Source organism: Phyllostomus hastatus, unplaced genomic scaffold, assembly GCF_019186645.2.
Source record: "Phyllostomus hastatus isolate PE091 unplaced genomic scaffold, TTU_PhHast_1.1 phas_scaffold_93, whole genome shotgun sequence".
Taxonomy (NCBI): Eukaryota; Metazoa; Chordata; class Mammalia; order Chiroptera; family Phyllostomidae; genus Phyllostomus; species Phyllostomus hastatus.
This window is the reverse complement of record NW_025334042.1, coordinates 29,411,179-29,426,421: the sequence shown is the minus strand read 5'-3', so window position 1 is coordinate 29,426,421 and position 15,243 is coordinate 29,411,179. Positions and strand designations below refer to the sequence as shown.

General features: G+C 40.6%; 1 protein-coding gene across 1 annotated transcript in view; it reads right to left on the bottom strand.

The window, feature by feature from the left end:
* The window catches only part of SLC2A13 (solute carrier family 2 member 13), a 288,415-nt gene that overhangs the window by 231,012 nt on the left and 42,160 nt on the right, over positions 1–15,243 (bottom strand). Inside the window, exon 2 of the mRNA XM_045829533.1 lies at positions 5,396–5,555. Coding sequence (XP_045685489.1) covers positions 5,396–5,555 — 160 coding nt within the window. The remainder of the gene's footprint in view (positions 1–5,395; positions 5,556–15,243) is intronic.

Sequence of the window (15,243 nt, the reverse complement as noted above, 5' to 3'; positions counted from 1 at the left end):
AATCTTTGACTCATATTACTTCATGCCCTGCTCAAAAAAAATAATAGCTTTTTTTGCCTTTAGGTTGAAGTTCCAGCCCAGAATGCACAGCCTCCAGAATGTGGCTGCAGTCCATCACTTGTGTCACTTGCCTCTCAAGCCTCCTGATGCTGCTGCCACCTGGCTGATACCCTGTACCCGTCTGTACCTCTCCATGAACCCACCGATTCCTCAAAGCTCGGCACGAGTCTCCTGTTGTACACAAATCAGCTGGAAGACACTCCAGGAAACTCTCACATAGATGCTGCTATAGCACGGATACTTTCTGATTCTCATTCAACACTTCACTTCAAAATTTTCTTTAGCACACAAAAAATAAAAAGCATCATGTTAAGTGATGAAACTATCTAGCACACTCACTTAACATGGTTGTGCACAGACTAGTGAGGTGGAATAAGAGAACTCTAGTTTTCAAAAAAATTCAACATGAGTAAACAAACTGACATGAAAGAGAAGAATGTAAACCCTCTACAGCGATACCATTCTTACTCAATTAAGATTCACATAAATCACATTACGGTGCATGCAATTACAAATGTAGAAATACTCATTTGAAAACCAGTTCTGTCCAAGAAAGAAGGACAAGTGGGGCTCTGGGTCCCAGAGAGGTGTGTTACCTTGAGGAACAGAAAAGTTCATAGGCTCAGAAACTGATGTTCTTTCTCTGATTCTTATGTTGATTAAAACACACTTATGATTAATCATTTAGTTTTTCAGCAATCTACAGAGTATATGTATTCCTCAGTAAAAATTAGTGAATTGGCATTCACTAATTCTGGTTTATAATCTGTATCTTTTTACTTCAGCTAAGAATCCCTTCCTTAGGGCCCAATCAATTCAGCTCTGTTCCATAAACGTTTATTGAGTATTTACTACGTCTCAGGCCCTTTCCTAGATTTAAAAATGAGTACACAGTCAGTGACATTCAAGAGCTCCAAAGTGAATTAAAGGAGATAGACAAGTAACTAGTTCGAAATAACATAGTAACTATAAAATTGAAGCTATGTACACGAACAAAAGACAGTTTCACAAGACAGCAGAGATTTAAAGAAGGAACAGCAGACAGACCAGTAAACCAGAATAGGGTAGGAAAACATTACAGATAAAGGGAGCCGAAGGGGAAGAACAATCCCAGACACACGAAAAAGCAAGACGTGACTGGTATAGACAGAATATACAGGACGGCTGTTACATGAAGAAGACTGCAGGAAGGCAATGATGACTTACAAAAAGCTAGAAAAGCATTATCCAATATGCATTGGATAATGGAATACACTACAAGCCATGAAAATGAACTTGTTTTTTTCCCCCTGTAGGAAGGGAGGCTTTGAAGCATTTTAGCAGTGACATGCCCACATAAGTGTTGTAGAACACCACGGCAGCTGTTAAAATCATTTTACTATATATATTTATTGAGGGTCTGCTACATGCCAGGCTTTACATCAGCAATAAAAACAGAAAACCGTTGCTTGCTTGAGGTGTATATAGTGAGCAAACTTCACTATGTTTAATAAGCAAGATTTAAAAATACTAGCACAGAAAAGGGCACCCAGTGATAAAACTCTGTATTATTATTAACTACCAAACTACTTCTGTCATCTTCATAAGCACTATATTATATATAGTAGGTAAAAACAAAATCGTTGTCAACATGCTTAGTCATCAGGGAAATAAAAATCAAAACCATGACAAGATGCCACATCATACCTACCAAGATGGCTATAGTCAGAGAGACAGATAATGAGTGTTTAGTAGGATGTGGAAAAACTGGAATTCTCATACACTGCTAAGGGGAGATATAAAACAGCACAACCTCTTTGGAGGACAGTCTGGCACTTCCTCAAAAGGTTAAACGGAGTTACCAGATGACCTAGTAATTCCACTCCTAGGTGTATATATACTCAAGAGAACTGAAAATATAGTCTACCATGCAAAATGAACACAAATGTTCAGAGCAACATTATCTGTAATAGCCAAGAAATGGAAACAACACATATGTCCATCAACTGATGAAAAAAATAAACAGATGTAGTATATCTACATCATTTACCAACAACTAGAAATGAAAATACTGATGCATGTTACGACATGGATGAACCTTGAAAAAATGCTAAGTGAAAGAAGCCAGTCACAAAGGACCACATACACTGATATGTGAAATATCCAGAAAGGGCAAATCTATGGAGAAAAAGAGTAGATTAATGGTTGCCCCAAGCTGGGAGGAGCTGGGAGACAGCCCAAGGGGGCAAACTTTCTGTTTTGGGTAATGAAAATGTTCGAAATCTGATAATGGCAATGGCTACACAGCCCTGCACATATACTAAAGGCATTGAATTGTATACTTTAAATGGGTGAATTGAATGGTACGTGAATTGTCTCAATCAAATTTTTTTTAAAAATCTAATCTTTAATGACATCTTCAAAGTTTTTATTCCCTGTGCTATCCTTCCCAGCACAGAATGTATTATAACTTTGGAGTACTTAAAAATACCAACTTTTTTTCAATCTTCTACTGGCAATTCTTTTTTTTTTCCTGAGAAAACTAATCTTCCAGTTTGGCAGAAAACAATTTATTTTTATGACATCCAAACAGTAAGAGAACAGAAGCTTCAATCCATCTGCACTAAAGGTGAGTTAGTCCTTCATCAACAATGAAATCTAAGAAGTTTTTCTTTCTGATTGATCAGTTTGACCTTCTGTATGTTTTAATCTGATTGCTAATGTAAATGTTATCAATAAATATTTTTTATTATTTACTTGTCATTGATATAAATGCTAAAAACTCTAAATTTGATTTCAATTTTTATTTGCTTGTAACCACACCCCTATGAGCCCAGGAGTCAGATGAGGTAAACATATTGGGAAAGATGTTAAATGGTGAGAGACAATAACACAAAAAACTCACCTGTGAAAAAATATGTGTTTGCGTGTATGCGTCAGTTAATGTGTAGTTCTACGAATGATGAGCGTGTTCAAGTGATCTGGTATGTGAACGCCCTGGTCTGAATACCAGCCCAAGTTATCTGTCCCATCCTTTCATCGTTAGCGCTGGGCCCTCCAGTGTTGTGGCAACAACTCACACACATGTACCATTCGGCTTTACTGCAAATACTATCGCTCCAACTTCAGCTGGAATCCCATGGTTATTTGAAAAATCGTTTCTGTCTCTAGGCTTCCCTTTTTATACTTTCTGCAACACCTATAAGCATTTAACTTTTTTTTCCTCTAGGTGTCTCCCTATCAACTCCAATACCCATCTTTACTTATAAAGAAAACAGAAGCCATAGTATGTGTTTCCCTTACAACTGACCTACAACTGTCCCTTACAACTGACCTAGAGCAGCCATCACCCTTTGTTCACTCATCAGAATAGTAAATAACAATAATGGGATTCATCATTTACTGAGCATGTGCCATGTACCAAGCACTGGGCTGAGTACTTTAGATATAATAATTAATTTATATCCCACTACAATCTTACGAGGTAAGTATTTCTGGTCCCATCTTAGCTCATGGGAGCTAAGTACCTTGTCCACGGTCATAGCTAGTGAGTGAAAAAGAGAGATTTGAATCCAGGTCTATCTATAACCATTGCACCCTGCCTCTGAAAAGTGTTCTAGTAATGTCTGTTCTAAGACCTCCACTTCTGCATGGGAACACCACAGCCATCGGTTACTTTCACTACTGCATGATCTTCCTCTGTTTCCTGCCAGTGCTGACATAAAAATATCTAAATTGCTATACTCGACTCAAAAACATGGCTTGTGCGCTTTAGATATCCATTTAAAAACAGATTTTAATAAAATTACATATATATCTATATTAGTTACATTAATAAATTTAAAACCAAATGTAAATAGATGATTTAGATCTTAAAGACATGGTGGGATTGAAAGATTAATGACCTCCACTGAGCTTCCAAGAAAAACTCAAAATATCAGGTTATACTCATAACAGTTATCTCCTGTTCTCTGTTCATCTAAAGAGTGTGGGGGGGATTTCCTGCTTACTAATTTCTTCCAGTAATTTCTCCCTTTGGTAGAGAAAGGTAAAAAGCAGTTTAGCAACGCAGGCAAACAGAGCTAGTGCTTCTTACGAACAGTGTCTGCCCTTCACTGGTCCTGACCCGCGTGGGCCCTAAGTGGCTTCACTGAGTTCTCTCACAGACTTTTAGTAACACTTCAGTCCAGGTCTTCAACGGCCCTTCCTAGGCCACATGATTCACGGTGCTGCTTACACTGATATTTAATTCCCTACATCCACACTGCACTGAATCCTTTTTCTTAAGCTGTTAAGAATTAACTTCAACACTGTAATCACCATGGAAATAAGTACCAGAGCCATCTTGTTCAATATTTCATTCCCAGGCCCTATTGAGTAGATGCTCAATAAACTTTTGTTATAATAAATGATGGCAAGAAAACAAGTTAGAGAACACTATGTAGCCTGTTATACTTTTTAATAAAATCTCCCAGAACAGTTACATGAACTTGTTTTGAATACTATGATATCAAAATTTAGAGACTATACTATCTTTAAGCTTTAACACAGGATTAGTTTGTTTTTTATAATATTTAGTTTAAAAGAATTTAAAAGCAGCTATAAAACATTTTTGCATTTCTTTTGATTCAAAATCAACCAAATAGTGGTCAAGAATTTTAGAGAGATGAGAAGGCAGGGAGAAAAAGGGAGAGAAGCACTACAGTGAGAGAGAAACATGGATTAGCTGCCTTCCACATGTACCCCAACTCTAGACCTGAGATTGAACCTGCAACCCAAGCATGTGTCCTGACCAGGAATCGAACTGGTGACCTTTCAGTTTGCAGGATGATGCCCAACCAACTAAGCCACACTGGCCAGGCTAATTTGTGTATTTTCAATTTACATGTATTACTATCTTTTTATACAGTGCAGCTAAAGCTTTAAAGACTGGGTTTTCTTTCACTCAGATCATGATTGCAGCCCCCTAAATCCAAAGAGGACGTTAGTTTTATCTGCAGTTCAGAAACAGCTTGTCAATCACTGATACAATTCAAAAACTTCATGCATATTTATTGCTGCATTCACTTTTAAACAAATACTGCAAAAGAATTCACAGTGTGAGAAATGTCACCTAAATGCTAAAAAAAAAAAAAAAAAGCCTGCAAATATCAATTCTCAATGGTAGGTACTAGTCTATCACTAAAATTAATACACACTTCTTGTCTACTTTCAATTTTGCTGAATGCTACCCAGTTATAAATAAGGTATAATGAATCAAAATACCCAGTTATGTCTTCCCTATCATTTCTCAATTTTCTCCCATTCCTCCAAAACATGATTTATTTCAAAATTAAATAGAAGACTATGCACAGACCTCCATCCATCCTTTTGGAGATAACTGAAGGCTCCATCAACAACGCTTGCAAAGAACTGCCCTCCAGTGATGAAGAGGGTATTAACGGTGACCAATCGGCCTCTTAAATTGGGAGGTGAGACCTCGGCGATGTACACTGGCACTGTCATAGAAGCGATGCCTGCAGGGAAACAACGAAAAGTACACATAAGACATTTACTCAAGATTGTTGCTGTTGTCATAAATATTACTGGCAGAGTTAAGACACACACACACACGGGCCGGGTGTTCCACTTTAAACAATGGTTTACCACTTATTTAAAGATTCTTTTTCTAACTAGTGACAACTACAGATAAGTAAAAATGTATGTGAGATACCAGTCTGAGTACCATTTTTCATATTATCACTTGAAAGCCTGTACGTGAAATACCTCTAGAGATCTCAGATAACTTTAGAATGCATGTAAGTATGCTTTATAATTTCATGAGGACTAAAAATAGGAAGATGCTTCCTAGATAGAATTAATGAAACATTTTTAGTCTATATGGAAATGTAATCAGACAATGGTAAGAATAAAAAATTACTCCAGAATACATATTAACTATTCAAAGTCATCATTTCCAGCAGACACACCAAAACTCATCAGTTTACCAATGAGAAATCCATACATTAAATCACAGTATTCAATTGTCCAGAGGTACATTTCAGAAATAGGTTACAATAAACAGTACTTTGAAAATTTAGTTTTTGAAAATGAATGATCTTAACTATGAAATAGATAGCTTTATGGTTAAGACATATTTCTATCTAAAATCAATGCAGCAAAATCTATGGTAGCAGTTCTCAAACCTCATTATCACTACAATTATTTGTGTAGCTTATTTTTCCAAATAAAGATGCTCTCACCACACCCACCCAGACTTAAACAGAAAACCGTGGAGTTGGGAGATGAGCCTGTCTTTTAAAAATGCTCCAGGTGACCCTGACACTCACCAGGCACTTATAAAACTACAGTTCCATAGTCCACGGTTTTGAGCCAATCCGAAACTATTTCTAAAAGAAAATTTGGCCTCACTGGTCCTATCTAGCTCACTTCCCAGTGGCACTTCCAACTTTTAACCTAAAACTAGTAGGTAATCAATATACACAATCAGTTCAGGAAGAAGAAAAAAAAAACTAAGCAGGGTTAAATGAGAATATTTAGCCTTTTTATATCTGTAGATGTTAAAATCAATCCCTAAATTAAATCAGAACACCAGTGGGTTGTATAATAGACCCATCTACAATGGCTTTTAATGAACTGGTCTGCATAATGCAAAAAGCAGCGGCATTGAAAGCAGCAGCATGAAGAAATCTGTTGCAGTGTGTTCTGGGCAAGCGCTTGTTAAAGGTACTATTTACCACATTCTGGACAAGAGACATTTCCCTCCAGTCTCTGTAACGGCAGTAGTAGCGCTTCCAAAAACTGACTTGTGTTTTTCATTGGCTCTATAAATCACATGGCAGTCTCTCATGTCCCTCTCTATGTAGGCAATCAGAGGCTTCCAACACCAAGTGTTTTAGACTTCATGGTATTTATTCTGTGAAATATCTCTTGGATGCCACCATCATCTCCAATTTCACCTATTTTGAATTTTATTTCTTTTGTTCTATCTTTGAGCAAAGCAAATAAAAGTACAGAAAGATAGGATTTATTTAAGTAACATATGTTTGCTTCTGGAATATTCATTGTATTGTTGCATAACTACTGGTAAGTAGTTACAAGGTTTGCACACAACTCAGGCAAGTAAGTCTGAGACCTACACACTCTCTAGTTTCCTGCCCATATATGGCAATATGGAAAGCATCTAATGATTTTATGAGCTTCCTAATAAGCATGTGTTAATAAACAAAGTATAGTCTTCACATTTAAATCATCACCTACAGAGCTAAAAATTTCCATCTGACTGCTAATTAATTTAACAGCACAGACCACCCTACAATGACCTTCATCTAACTCTGAAAGAGGAAACATTTGCATCGAATGTTGACCTTTTTTAATTTTTAGTTCTTTCATGATTAAACTTTAAAATTTCAGACAACAGTAACTGATTGTTTGGATTTCTTTTTCTTCTTTGGTCTGGCTGTAAACAGGAATCCAGTCTCTCTCCTTAGCCATAGGCATATACTCAGCCATCTAGCTCACAGTGGGACCACGGAAATCGGGACCGTGGCTTCAGGCAGCACGTGTTTGTCACGAAGCCCATAGAGCTCACTAGGTAGCAAACACAGTGGTATCCCCAGGCCCTTGTAAAGGTTGACTATATATAAATAGATAAACAGCACAATACTGAAAAGTAGCAGATAAATGCAGAGGGAAAAGACCGGAGAATTGTAAAAAGACAGACTCGCTGGATTCAGAGTAGGAAAGAACCCGGAAGGATCTCATGAGTGCTCCCATTGACTTGACACTGTTACAACTTCTTGCATTCGATTAGATTGTTTCACACAGAGTATTTTGTCTAATCCTCAGAACATTCCTTTAAAGGACACAGAATTATTCCCACTTTGCCAGGAAGGACTTCACCTCAGGTCCCACAATGGGGAAGTAAGTGGACAAACTGGACTGTGAACCGGGCAGTGAGATTCCAGAACCTGGGTGTGAAAGCACCAGACTACACTGACTGCCCGCCACAGATGAGGGCAGGCTCTGGAACCAGCGGGTTTAAACTCCAGCCTTGCCACACAGCAGCTGGTTACGTCTGGACAAGTTACTTAACCTTTCTGGGTTCCCCATTCCTGATCTACATAATATAAAAAAAATAAAAGTAATTCATCCATAGAAGTGCGGAAAACTCAATGAGTTAATGAATAAAGTACTTAAAATTGTGTCCAGCCTACAGAAAGCAGTCGGTGATATCAGCAGTATTTCTATTATTACTATGTCACACTAGATAGGAGGCATTCCAACTTTTCTGATTCAGTTTGACCTGTGTTAGGTGCTAGGATTATGAAAATAGTAAGGAAGCAACACACAAACCCTACTCACAGAACATGAAATCAAAAAAATGTGACAATAACATGGTAAGGGTCCCAGGACCACTATATGCACTGCATCCTCTTTTGATGCTGACAGAGCTGTGCACTGACAGTGACTGGGTGATAGCTAGGAAGGGCTGGGCAGACAATTCTGTAGAAAAGAGCATGAGCTCATAAAAATATGAAACCACACAGGGTTTTCTCAATAGGCACACAGAAAGTGTGAGGCAGAACATGTGTAGGAATGAGGTGGCGGGGGCAGGGGGATGTGCTTACAGGGCACAAGCCATAGAAGCCACATCCATTTATCAGTGAGTGACCACTGAATACTGATCTGGGCTGGGCACTGTGCTAAAGCACTGGGGACGGAGTGCTGTGATAGCAGAAAGACATGCCTTCTGTCCTGAGGGTCCACTCAGACAAATGTGTTTGAACATGTAACTGCATTCCAAGTATGATGGGTCTTACCAAAGGGGAAGTGTTGGGGAAATGAGCCAATGGCAAAAAGACTGGAGGAGGAATCAGAAAAGCCTAGCAGTGAGGTTATATTTAAGCCGAGACCAGGTGAATGAGCAAGGTAATAGCTAGGTGGGAATGGAGGGTGAGAGATACTTTAAGACATCAGACCAGCTTAGACAAAAGCTTTAAGGCAGGAAGAACAGTATCCTGTTGAGGGGGATACTATTTCTGATGACGTGGGCAGAGATCAGCCACACAATACAGAATCGTCAAAGCTATATTAAGGGTTTGGTACTAAGAAGACTTTGCATAATGTAAAGGAGTAAGAGTCACAATCAGGTCCATGTTCTAAAGGATCATTTTGGTCAGAGTAGGGGAAACTGATCGCAGGGGAGAAATGAGTACAGTGACAGCACTGGGAATGGAGTAAGAAGGAGAGATCCTAGAACTGTATATTTTGTATTGAACTAAAGAGACGATGGATGGAATGGGAAGGATGAGGCTAGGCAAATTCAAGGACAATGTTCAGATATCCAAAATAAGCTGCTAGGAGCTTGATGGGAACTTCATACAAAGACAAGGGATAGTGGAGGAGAAGCAAGTTTGGGTGGACCAAAGGTCAAGTTTAGACTCGTTGAGAAAGAGGTGCTCTGTGAAATATACAAGTAGACAGCAAGTAGACCACTCTGTAAGTATGCTGGGAATAAAGATTATTTATATGTGAATGTTCCCAGCCTCCCTCTCTTTTCCCACTCAGTAAGAGTCTATGCCAAAATAACCAACTTCTCCTCCATCCTTAGGGAAAATTTGGTCTTTGTTAACCTAGTTCTTGAGCTATTATCATGCTAGACGAGAGGGAAAAGATGGAGAAGAAAACACAGGGCAAAGATCTGGTTTGTGGGAAAAGTTCAAATGAAAACAGACTGGAGAGTGTTGTGGGTATAAGACTCACAACTGACTGAGGCTTGACTAGGAGCGGGGTTGTGAGAGAGAGCAGATTTTAAGAAATACTGCTGCCCTGGCCAGTGTGGCTCAGTTGGTTGGTGTGTCGTCTGTAAACCAAAAGGCTCAATTCCCGATCAGGGCACTGCACTATGTTGCAGGTCCCATCCCAGGTAGAGACATGTGCAACAGGCAACCAACTGATGTCTCTCTCTCACTCACATCAATGTTTCTCTCCTCTCTCCCCCATCCTCTCTCTCTAAAAATCAATCAGCGTGTCCTCAGGAGAGGATTAACAACAACAAAAAAAGAAATATTGCCGAGTTGTAACCTACATGCTATTATATTATTCAAAACACAAGAGTAGTTATTACTTTTCAACTACTTTTAGTTACTGGATTATAATGCAACTCCTAACTGAGACTGGGCTAGGCAGGGTTTGGGAGCTATACCAGTATCTGGAGACCAAAAGATGCATCTTTGTGGCTAGTGCCCATAACTGAAACCAGGGAAATGGAGATCTCACAAAAATGGGTATGAGAAGAATGCCTAGAATTGAGTCCAGAAAAATTTCAATATTTAAGGTACTTCTGAAGAAAGAAACTGAGCAGAAGCAACCAGCAAGCATCTACCTTCCTCTTGAGTACAGTTACTTCTTTTTATGTTACCATTTTAATTATTATGTAAGGTCATCCTATTAACAGGTGGGACAGATATTCATTATCCCTCTAGGGAAGTAAAGAAACCCAGCCTTAGGCAAGCAACAAGAGATTAGAAAGTAACATCACAGGAAGTTAACGTGAAAGTGGGTCTCACAGATTTAAGTCCGCTAATCTTTGTAATGTGCCACTCCAGGACAGAGTGGCATGCCTCTCTTTAGAATGTGACCCTGTGTAAATTCCTCAAACACATTTTCTTTTGGCCCTATTTCCTGAGCTAGCACACATGAACTTCCAGCAGCAGGAGGGTCCAAACTCCTCTGCTCCCCTGGCCAGCTATGTGATTTACTGCCACCAGGTGTCATGTTGAAGAGTTCAGATGAATTACTCAGAAAACTGAGAACTAAATGTGATTAATTACATATTTTGAGCCTGATGAGTTTAAAACCATAAAACTTCTTTATGAAAATGCAGAACTATAAAAGAATGCTGACGATCAGGAAGAGTGGTAGACTCAGGGTCACTATACTTACATCTGTTCCATATGCAAATGTTACAGGCCTGCAGCCCTACTATGCTCTCATCAGAACCACCCATGCAAAACTTAATGTGTGGATTTCCAAATAAGGCTGGTTTTGAAAAATCTTGGACATTAAGCTATGTGACCCCAAAATCTCCTTTCTACTTAAGAGAAACACATGGAATTCTGTCCCCAAACAAAACTCACTGTTTTCATAAAGAACACTTAATATTGTATGAGATTCCCCAAAATTAAGAATTACGTGTTTCATAAATGGATGCAATTAATGATATTTACATTTTAGCAGACTTGTGAAGAGCTTTTGATTTCTTCCCTATTCCAGTGGAGGGTTCAGAACAAGCTTCCCCAAGAAAAGCCACTCGGCATGTAAATTATTTTGAGCGGGAGGCAACCAAGACCATGAGGGCTCAAGAGAAACATTTACCTTTTTCTCCCTTTAAAGAATTTAAATTAGGGGCCCTGCACATAATGAGTTATTACCAGACATAACTTTCTATGACTTAACAATAGGGCATGGTACTGAACATCTGTTATTCTCATCGTCCTTTAAATGACCTTCCTCCCCTCTGAGGCCCTAAGGCATCTTACCTCATCCTGAGTTCTGAATGCCATATAGACCTCATTTGAACTGTCTCTGAACCTCTCCTGTGTGTGTGGTGTCTGCCTTTCTCATGTGTCTGGGGCTCCTGTACATATGTATCTAATTTAATGTATTTTCTCTTGTTAATTTTTTATGATGAATTAATTACTGGGTCAGCCAGAAGAACCTGGAAGGGTAGAAAAAAATTTCCTCCCCCACAGCAATCATTAATCAAATAAAACCAATGTCTGATAAAGAAAGAACAAATTCTTAACCATCCATACTAAGCTCATGAATTAAAATTAGCATAAGGGAAACTGTAGTACAAGTTCCTGTTCAAGACATACCAGAGTAAACAGAACTGAGGCAGGAGGTAGTCAGGAAGGAAGCTCCAGAGGCCCCGCAGGGCTGAGGTAGAAAACATCTATACATGACAAAGACCCCCTAAGATGGGTTGTTCCTGTTTTCTGGGATAACTCTGAATCATAGAATGTGCCTGCGCACTACCCCTGATTCATTATAATATCATTATAATGAAATAACATTGTGGGACTCCCTTCTCCAGTAGCCAATCAAGAAAGTCATGGGAAACCATGCATGCGCAGTAGCTTTGAAATCCAACTCCTTGTACCTGCGCAGGAAAAGCCCGCCAAAGACTAGCAGGGGGGCTTCTGCCCCTATAAGAATAGAATCCCCCCAGCCCACGTGCCCTTTTTTTCCTCTGCTCAGAGCTGGCTCACTCCCGTGTCCTGTGGTATGTACTATCACTTAATAAACCTCCCCTCTTTCTTTATGCTATAAACTTTGTATGTTCGGTTCAATTCTTTGTCCTCGATCACTAAGAACCTGGTTACCTGTGCACACCTGTGCACACCTGTGACAGTTTTTGGCGAGCCAGCTTAGGAGAAGACACCGGAGTGGTAAGCCCCCTTTGCTGCTCTGACACCCGGGATGCCCTTTTCCGTTATCACCTGTTCTGTTTCAGTGACTCTGATGTTCCGTGATGGAAGGTGGGCTGCTAATTTGCGGGCACAGGTCGGGCAGTTAAAAGCCACAAGGGCGCCCGCCACTTGAAGACTCCTGTGATAGGATAACTTGGATGCGGAATGGGGTTAGCCTTAGTCCCCGCCAGGTACAAGAAAATGTCCGCACAACGGTCAGGCACACAGTGGAAAGCACAAAACACTGCCCCCACCCCGCGGCCACTCCCCCAGTAGGCATAGTCGGACCTTCCAAGCGGGATATCAGTCACCACCTCACCTGCGCTATGACTTCCTTTTGCAGTCTTTTCATCAGGCCCACGGACAGTCTTTTTATGCTTTTCCTCCCCAACTGACTTCTGGTCTTTATACCTTCACTCACACCCCCACTTGCCTTTTTATGTATGAAGGGTTCCTGCTGTCTTTGTACTAAGATATCTACCTTGGGGTCATTGTTAGGCTAGCGCTAAGCACAGTTGCAGGAATGAGCCACTCCCATCTTTGCCACGTGTATACTATCATTGTAAGCAGCAACATCGCTCAGAACTGCACAACAGGTGGCTGCTGGTCGCTGGTTACTAGAATGGCTGCATAGAGCCACTCTTACCTAATTAATTGAATTTGGAATTCTAAGGTGGTTTACTTGTTCCTATAAGGGTATTTTAATTTCCCCCTCTCAGTTCATTGTCCCTACATGAGATCCGCCTCCAGTATGAAGGGTGGTGTTTTAGACATCGCTTGAGGTCCCTTTTGGGAGATTTCAGACGCAGGTACAATTTCTTAAAGCTCTGGAAAGTTACATAGAATATTTAAGGGTCTTCTTTGTGATCTGGAAAAGAGTCATTTTATAATATGATCATCTTGGTGCTCCTCTGAATAGTTTATAGGGCCAGAAATTATTTTTCTAGTAAGACACTTCCTTTGCCCCAGATCTTAAAGCTTACAGGAAAATGAGGGTCCCCGTAGATGAAGAATACAGAAATGGAAATGTACTAGGGCCACAAGGGTAGAGTCTGGGATTTTCAGGATTATAGGCAACTGCTCAAGAATGCAGGACTGGTTCCTTCCCAATAGTTAGAGACAAAAGTAGACTGTGGTGATTCTCTCAAGTCTTTTCGATTTCTGTCGGCCAACAATCACTAGGATTTCTTTCGCCAGAGACGTCTGGTAGTTCGGTGGGATCCCAGGGGACGCCCTGTGGCCCACTAGGAAGCTCCTGAGGCAAGAAAAGGGGGGACGCCTCTCGATTGCAAGGGAGTATCTTTCTCACTAGAATCTCTTTCGCCAGAGACGTCTGGTAGTTCGGTGGGATCCCAGGGGATGCCCATGGCCCACTAGGAATCTCCTAAGGGCAGCGAGGAGAGGGACACCTCTAGCCTGCAAAGGAGTATCTTTGTGTTTTCTTCTCTCTTAAGATCACCGCAGTCGAGATGGGAGCTACATCTTCCTTCCCTTCCAAATCACCATTGGGTTGCATTCTTAGCAACTGGGATAAATTTGACCCAAAAAATTTAAAAAAGAAGAGATTAGTTTTCTTTTGTAACACTGTTTGGCCCCAGTATAAATTAGGAGGTGGAGAGATATGGCCTGAGAATGGGAGCACAAATTATAATACTATCCTACAGCTAGATCTATTCTGCCGGAGGGAAGGCAAATCGTCTGAAGTTCCTTACGTGCAGGCGTTTATGGCTCTGTACCGAGATCCCTCGTTTTGCTCCAGCTCCACCCTGACAAAACCTACAGGCCCAAGTGTTGATCAATTAGAAGATACTCTCCTTAGCTCCCCACCTGTCTCTCAAGGGATATTAAGGGAACCCCAGAGTTCTGAAGTCTCTGCCCCTATCTTAGAGGGAGCGACCTCTCCACCACCTTATGCTATGGATAACCTAAAGCCACCAGCTGAGGAAAAACCCAGCCCTGCAGGACATACTAGAAGTGGTGCTTCTTATCTCCCTACCACTCCTGCACTCCTACCCTTGAGGGAGGTAGCAGGCCCTGAAGGTGCTATAAGGGTACAAGTGCCATTCTCTATAACTGATTTATAACAATGTAAAGACAGGCTAGGGAGTTTTTCAGAGGACCCTTCACGTTTCACTAGTAATTTCCAGACTCTTACTCTAGCATTTAGTATGTCGTGGAGGGATTTGTACATAATTCTGACCACCTGCTGTTCCCCAGACGAGAAACAGCAGATCTGGGAGGAGGCCCGTAAGTATGCAGATCAGCTGCATACCCAGAACCCTGGCACTAACCAACCAGCTGCCCAAGCTGTCCTGAACCAGGAACCTGACTGGGGATACAATACTCAGGCAGGGATCCGGAGTAGGGATGCAATGATAGATTGCTTACTGGCAGGAATGAGAAACTGCATCAAGAAACCTGTGAATTATGAAAAGGTTAGGGAAATCTTTCAGGGCAAGGAAGAGAACCCAGCTCTCTTCAGAAACAGACTAGTAGAAGCCTTCCAAAAATATACAAACTTGGACCCTTCATCCCCAGAGGGTCGAATCTTCATAGGACAGCATTTTATAATTCAATCTGCCCCTGATATTTGCAGGAAGCTTCAGAAATTACAAATGGGACCGCAGACCCACTTAGATCAGCTCGTGGATACAGCCTTTTCAGTCTTTAACAATAGGGATTTGGAGGAAACAAAACAGGGAAAGAAGGAAAGGGAGAGGCAAGCAGA